Source organism: Schistosoma haematobium, chromosome 4, assembly GCF_000699445.3.
Source record: "Schistosoma haematobium chromosome 4, whole genome shotgun sequence".
Lineage (NCBI taxonomy): Eukaryota > Metazoa > Platyhelminthes > Trematoda > Strigeidida > Schistosomatidae > Schistosoma > Schistosoma haematobium.
The window spans coordinates 24,928,507-24,936,158 of record NC_067199.1 but is presented as its reverse complement, the minus strand read 5'-3'; the positions used below and the strand labels follow the sequence as shown (position 1 = coordinate 24,936,158).

The following is a 7,652-nucleotide window of genomic DNA, read 5'->3' as shown; positions in this document are numbered from 1 at the left end:
CTCATCCGAACCTGCCGAAAGTTCTGAAAGGAATAAGATATGCTAAATTACTTAGAAATGTGAAAATTTCATTTGAACACACAGCTAAGGCAGCTCTGTATTGAATGCTGTGGGTGATAAATCTGAAGGGGAATATTTTAACAACCAAACTTACGAGTTCTGCTCTGAACATTTTTGAAGTGCTGAAAACACCTCTATTCAGAATTAGGTTTAAAATATTCTTAACCTACCAAAGGAACTTTTAGCAAGGCGTCTCATAAACTCATCGTTGTATATTGACGTGCCCCACTTAACATTTTCAATGAGTATCTCATTGTGAGTGGATTCATTTGAAGCAGTTGTTCTTCTATAGATCCCCAGTCCATTTTCTGATAACCAAACATGATTTAAAGGGCCGTGGACCGCCACAACTAGGGGACTTTCCATCAGGAAAGTAGCGCAAATCTTCAAAATCTGACTTGTAATTCTATGGCCTTCAGACTTGCACAAGTGTCTGGATCATAGGGGATGGGTCTTGGTTACGATAGAATATAATGCATGTTTATTTTATTCACTCAATGTAGAAAACAATGGTTAATGGGGTAATCCGGAAAAAAGTCTTAGATTTTCTTATTCGTTCTCTTTGAAAGTGACGGTCGTGCCTGTAGTTTCATTACGCTCACAAAGAACTTTTTTGTAAACATAGTGGCTGGATATGTTTGATTTCCGGTGTCTTTGAGGCTGAAGTGTGTGTTTCTTTATTATGGGTCCTGTTAAGGTCATTTCATCGTCTTCTTACAAATTTTGGTGTTCCAGTGTCAATATTTTTGCTGCTTACGCAAAGGTTACGATGTTGGTACATGATTTTTTTCAGTCGACGGACTTTTTAACGATTTTGATGTCTGATTTGATTTCCCGTGTTTGAACATCGAAATTCATGCCATTATCACCAGCTAATTTTGGGAATGCAGTGAAATATTTTCTGTGTTAGTTGTATTTTGTATCCTGGATCCTTACCGTGACTACTTTGTACGTGTATTCTAAAAACCGGTCTCAGACTTCCTTCTAGAATGATAGATGGAAACGTGCAGAACGCTTCCTCTCTTGTTCAAGTTTTTTAAATTTTGTGATAAACACAGTACTTTATGATCGGTTGAATGTGTCAGCTTTGCAGGTCAATCTACAGCAGGTGACTGGGAAACTCATTCTCAACCTGCTGTGGACTCTCATTTGAGTTACCGATCTCTTTCTTGCACTTATACACTCCCACGAACTTTTAAGTGATCAATGACGGTTAGGAAGTTTTCTAACAAACCTGACAACACATTGGATTTGATACCATGACACCCACAACAAGTTTCACTGAAATTTTAGGTCTAACGGCATGATAAGAAGTTCTCAGGATAATCTCTCTTCTGAGCGTTAAACTTAACCGTAGGTGGTGAACTGAGATGTATGACGTACAATACATTTGTAGCAAATCTGGCTAATTATCACGCCAATACTCTTTGACTTTCACATCCTTCCTGAAATTTCGAACGACCGTATGGAAGACGGGCTTCTTATTATACAGGTGGAAAATGGGAAACCGATATGTATACACGATAAAAGGTATGTTAGCATGACCTTGATGTTATACATGCTGACGGCACGGACTAGCGGGTAAGCCAGGGATTTTCGCGCACACGTTACACGTCTAGTCGGAGTCATTTACAGGAAGCCAACTGCCGACACCGAGTACGATAGTCGTATGCTGGAAGGACTATCCCGCTCTATCCGTCTCGGTTTCACACACATCCTGATTCTAGGGGACTTTAATCTCCCTAGAGTCAACTTCGCGGAACACACGTACACTGGAGGCGACAACTCAATTGAAGCTCGGTTCTTCAACCTCATCGATGACTTGGGCTTATATGAAAATGTGAGGTCGGCAACTCGTTGGAGAAACAGTCAGACACCATCGCGCTTAGACTGTGTATTCACTAACGAAGAATTCCTAGTCGACAACCTCTCAATCCTGGCTCCTCTGGGAAAAAGCGATCATGCCGTCATAGCCTTCAGTTTTGTCATCAAAACTAAGCTAAGGTATCCCAACAATAATTTGCGTTGGAATTTTAAACGGCTGAATGTGCCAGCTCTACATGACTATCTACAACAGGTGGTTTGGGATGTTCACCCTCAAATCGATGTGGATGGTCATTGGGACTTCTTACTGCACACACTCTTATGTGCTACAGACCATTCAGTTCCTCAAACGGTTCCTAAAAGCTTCAAGCCACCTACAGTAATCAAGAACCGTACCCTTCGCCTCCTAAGCCGCAAACGGCACTGTTGGGCGGAATACAAACGAACTAATAACGATGGAGCGTATAGGCAATACAAACATATCAGGAACACATGCACGAAGGCTATAAGAGAAGACGGGCTTCAGTACCAAACAAAGCTTATGGACAAATTCGCCTCTAACCCTAGAAGCCTATTCCGTTATGCAGCCTCTCTTCGTCAAGCCAAAACAGGAGTTTCTCAACTGCTAGGTCTTAACGGCCCGACCAACAACGATGGCGACGCCGCTAACCTTCTGGCGGCCCATTACTCTCAAACATTTGAACCGGCTGACATCAACTTTATTGACGACAGTCTCATCTCCAACTCCACAGGACTTTCTGAAGTGGACCTAAGCGCTGACTTGGTGTTCCGGAAATTGCAGCACTTAAGACTTGACACTTCTCCTGGCCCGGATATGGTTCATCCTGCCATACTGAGGAGGCAGCCTCAATCCTGGCAACGCCGCTTAGCGTGATGTTTTCACACTCGCTTAGCCGAGGCAAATTACCGGAAAACTGGAAGTTGGCTCACATCACACCAATTTTCAAAGGTGGTCGACGCAATGAACCTTCAAGTTATCGGCCGGTGGCTCTTCTGTCATTACCTTCAAAACTCATGGAGTCCCTGATATGCGACGGTTTAAATGACTATCTACTGTCCTTAAATTTCTTCTCACCCCAACAGCATGGTTTCAGGAAGGGTTACTCTTGTATAACCAACCTGCTGACTGCGGTGGACAGATGGACAAGCATCCTCGATTGCAAGGGAAAGGTTGATGTCATTTACCTTGATTTCTCAAAAGCTTTTGATAAGGTTAACCACTTGTGTCTTATCAACAAGCTCAAACGACTAGGTATCAAACCACCCCTAATCGATTGGCTTACTTCATACCTAAAAAATCGACACTTTAAGGTTAGGGTTAATTTCACTTTATCTCAGGCTATGGAATGTCCTAGTGGGGTCCCCCAGGGCTCAGTACTAGGGCCTCTTCTCTTCTTGATCTACATAAATGATCTTCCTCAACAGGTAACGTCAGACTTACTACTTTTTGCCGACGACGTGAAACTTTGGAGAGAGATACGCAACCAAGACGATACACAGGCACTTCAGGAGGATCTGACGCGACTTCAAAGTTGGGCAGACGATAACGGACTTACCTTTAACACTTCAAAGTGTAAAGTAGTCCATCTGCGACATGTCGCAAACTACAGTTACAACTTAGGAAACTCCTCTCTAGTAGTATCCCAAGTCGAAAAAGATTTAGGAGTCCTGGTGCCCCATGACTTAAAGTCTTACGCTAACTGTGATAAAAATGCCTTTCGAGCAAACCTTGCACTGGTAACGTTGAAGCGCATTTTTGGACAGTTTGACGGACGAACTTTCCATACAATCTTCAATAGTTTCATCCGTCCCCATTTAGAGTACGGAAACATAGTACTCCCCCCCTCACTCCATAAGGACAAGGTCACTTTGGAACGTATCCAACGGCGAGCTACGAAATCAGTTCGAGGACTCAAATCTAAGCCTTACGAAGAACGCCTCCGTTCACTAGACCTTTACCCACTAGAATATAGGCGTCTTAGAGGTGATTTACTAATGGCTTATAGTATTCTTAACACTTCTGGACATCCTCTTAAACACCTACTTAAGCTTAGTTCGAATAATAATCTAAGGGGTAACACCCAGAAACTGGAAACACAACATAGCAAGACGGAATGTAGACACAACTTCTACTCCTTAAGAGTTGTCAAAAGCTGGAATTCGCTGCCGGCCGAGCTAGTCCAAGCGACTTCTCAGGAGTCCTTCAAGAGGCAACTTGACCTGTTCTTAAGGACCAAGGACAGCATCACATTATGATTTACCAATTTCTTTTCCTTTTTTATTGTTAACATACCTAGGTTCCTGCCTGGAGGATTTGGTGATCCCCTGCTACTAGACACGGAAGCCTGTTAAGCGAAAGCTTCTTCTATTCCGTCCACAACCATTTGAACCATTTGAACATATTGTCGTGGATTTTTTGTGTCGTTATTTATCAGCTATTAACAGGCTTTTTTGCATGACACATCAATTTCTGTATTGCTAGTGCTTGTAACATAGTTTTTATTCCAATTTATTGGCAGTTTGACGTATTTCTTGCTCACCACGTAAGTAAATCTGAAGTTAGCTTAATATAGTTATTTGTAACAATACAAACTCAAGCAAGTAAAGTTCACCGTGTTTCTAGTCAAAAAATACATCACAGATTGAGTTTTCATGAAAATGAACCGTAAAATCTTTTACATATGGTTCACCTCCTTGATTGCGGTGACGGTGAACATGGATGTCGGTAGTTGTTTATAAAATGTAAGTAGAAGCAATAAAGCGTTAACCTAATTGTGAATATTATATAACTTGTTTGTATTTAGCCATAAAAAGTTATATCCATTAGAGGTACCATTGTTTTGTACTGAAGTGACATAATTATGTAACGTATCTGAGAAAAATTATGTGAGTAACAATTGACGTTTATAGTGTTGTCCAGCGGCTTTCTGAATGTCTGCAGTAATAGTGTATAACACCACATCAAGTAGGAACAAAATCTTCATGAATAAAACGATCGGTGTTTCTTGTGAGAATGGTGACACAACCATGTTTTTTAGTTAATACTGATTTGTGACGTGTCTGTTATAGGGTTCACAAATGAGTTATTATATACTCTTCACTCCGTTTCGGTAATACAGTTGTTGTGTTACTTAGGAAGTTATGAATGAATGTCACTACTTGTTAATAAAAGACTTATAGGCACAGTCTGTTACTTGCTATTTGAATAACTTATTGAATATGATACTGAGAACAAAGTTTAATTGTTTGTCTCAAAACGGATTTGTTGTTTTTCAGAATAGTATGAAGCTTATGGAATTTAGGATTACGGAAGATCGTGTGGAAAACCGGTTTACAAGTTTACGATAACTGTTTTATATTGCCTACTGCTATGCTCATTCATCTAATGAATTATTTAAATATAAATATAACAACCATACGCAGTGTTTTATATTATAAATCCTGTAAGTTAGTATAATTATGGTCTAAATAAAGCCAAAACAAATATTGACGCACAATCATGTGACTGCATTACATTTCGTGGTTTCTCACAAGTTGCATACAACTGAATATGCATTATAATTTAAGATTGAGGGAAGAAATAGTATGAAATATAATAGAAAGCAAAGAATTGGAATGACCTAGGTTATCAATAATAACTATACATATGTATATGCTTGAACAGGTCAAAGGTCATTTGGTGTTAGACTTAAGGGAACATAAAGGATGGGTGGTGTAATAGTCGAGTGAAGCTCAGAAGCATATAAGATAAATTGTGTGATAATTCTAGATGTAATGAATAAATCATTGAATTAAGAACTAATAAGATAAGTGAAGACAATCTGAAGAGTTAACATAATTTAGCAAAGAAGTGTGAGTGGAAGGGTGGTCTAAGGGTTACGTAATCCATCTTATCAAGGAACTAGCTGCATGAAATTGTCTAGTTCCATACTAATACTAATTTGATAATGGACGTAATCTGACAACGGAAAATATGTAAGGCGGTTGTTTAATCTGTAAGGTTTTACGTGGAAGTCGCATTATTGTTTTATTTGACTCATTGATTCCTGACAATGAACAACGATATAACGCTAAGTTCTAACGACAGTTCGTAACTAATACAGTAGTACAAATTCTTAATTTTCACACACAATTATTCGTTAAAGCGATTGGTAAACCTCCCCATGAAAGTACGAAGAAGACGAAAACAAAAAATGAGAAAAAGTTTATTGATTTTTCATGACTACTAAAGTGGAAAGATAAGTTTACAAGTTGTATAAATAGTGGTCTAAAATAAAGCCACAAAGAACTTTTAATCGTAAACCTGCTGTCTAGCTGTTTATAATTCTTAAGTAAAAATTGTAGACTTTTCTCTCCACCTGATTCGCGAAGCGTTCACCATATTTCTCAACAATTTGTTGTTTGCACATTCTTTGGAGCCGTTGAAGTTGTATATATTCTTTACTTCGTCTCCGTAATGAAATTACTGTGTTGTTTTGTAAATTGTGCGTATTGTCTAATTTCCATCTACAGCAACACCTAAGAAGTTGATGAGCTATGCAGTTTATATTTTATAATTTAAATAGCTTACCTGTTAGACTTCGTCTTTTAATATATGCCAGCAGGAGATGGCGGCACGGATATCGACACATATTAAACGTGCTACAATTGCATTCACAAATACTTACATCTACTTCGTAATGTTGTCCGCGGTCAAGCATAAACAACCACTCGCCGCTTTCATATTCTAAGTTAACGAAACGCATTCTTTTTAGTTCGTATAACACTTTGGATCTTGCGAATGGGGTCAACATGTTCAGCAAGGGTATAAGACGCTGTGGAGCATCATAATTGTATGCATGCTCTCTAACTTGACCGTTTTGTCGCATCATCTGCAATACCTGCTTCCGAGTCCAACCTGAAATATATTTATATACACTTACCAGTGGAGAGTTCAGCTTTCATATTTTTGACATCAGCAGCGGTCACCTGCTTACCTGTTCTTCCCTTAATACTTTCGATAACTTCGTCCGTCGACTGACAGTGCAATATAACTGGTTTCAAGTTTTCTTTTTCTTCTGATGACAATCGTCTACTCAACGGATCACAAACCATCCACGAACTTGTACACGGATGGTTGTGAGTCATGTTGTAAGATTTTATAACGTATTGTTGACCCTCCAATCTTACGCGAAACATCGATTGGCAATTTAAAAATTTAGACCTTAAAGGTAACACATTAGTTAGAGTCCTCACGGTTTTTTAATCACATTCAGACCTTCTGATTTACGTTTACGACCAAACGTGCAACGAAACACTACGGACAAGTATTTATATCTCACATCCTTCAACAATCTACTTTCTGCGTGAACATAGTGTGTATGGGTCATCTGAGAAAACATAGATTTATCCCATCATACTTTATGGAAATCCTTTAGCGCATTATCTAATTCAATCCAGCTTCCGAATCTCTTATTCAGCATAATACGTTGGAACGCGTCGCTTACGTTCACTGAAATTTCACTTGAGCATGAAGCACTAGATACAACATACAATAGCTATTAAAAAAAGGTTATTCCTTGAAAAAAATTAACTGAAGGAAGAACAACAAATATTTAGGACTTACCCTTCAGTTGACATTTCGTCTTAACTCACAAAAACTATGCGCATCTATAACCTTTTACGTTATTTTATCTTTCTTACGTTGTTTTCCGGACCTTATCAACAAATTATATATAGCTGTTGACTTTCACTACAGCACTTAGGAC

General features: G+C 39.0%; 1 protein-coding gene across 1 annotated transcript; it reads right to left on the bottom strand.

Moving 5' to 3' along the window:
• Nucleotide 1: 1 nt before the first annotated feature.
• On the bottom strand, nt 2–426 carry MS3_00010927 (uncharacterized protein; the record flags this gene model as incomplete). Its single annotated transcript, XM_051219338.1, has 3 exons — nt 2–23; nt 155–194; nt 231–426. 3 exons carry the CDS (start codon nt 424–426, stop codon nt 2–4), a joined length of 258 nt encoding a protein of 85 aa, XP_051066600.1.
• Between the last annotated feature and the right edge of the window lie 7,226 nt (nt 427–7,652).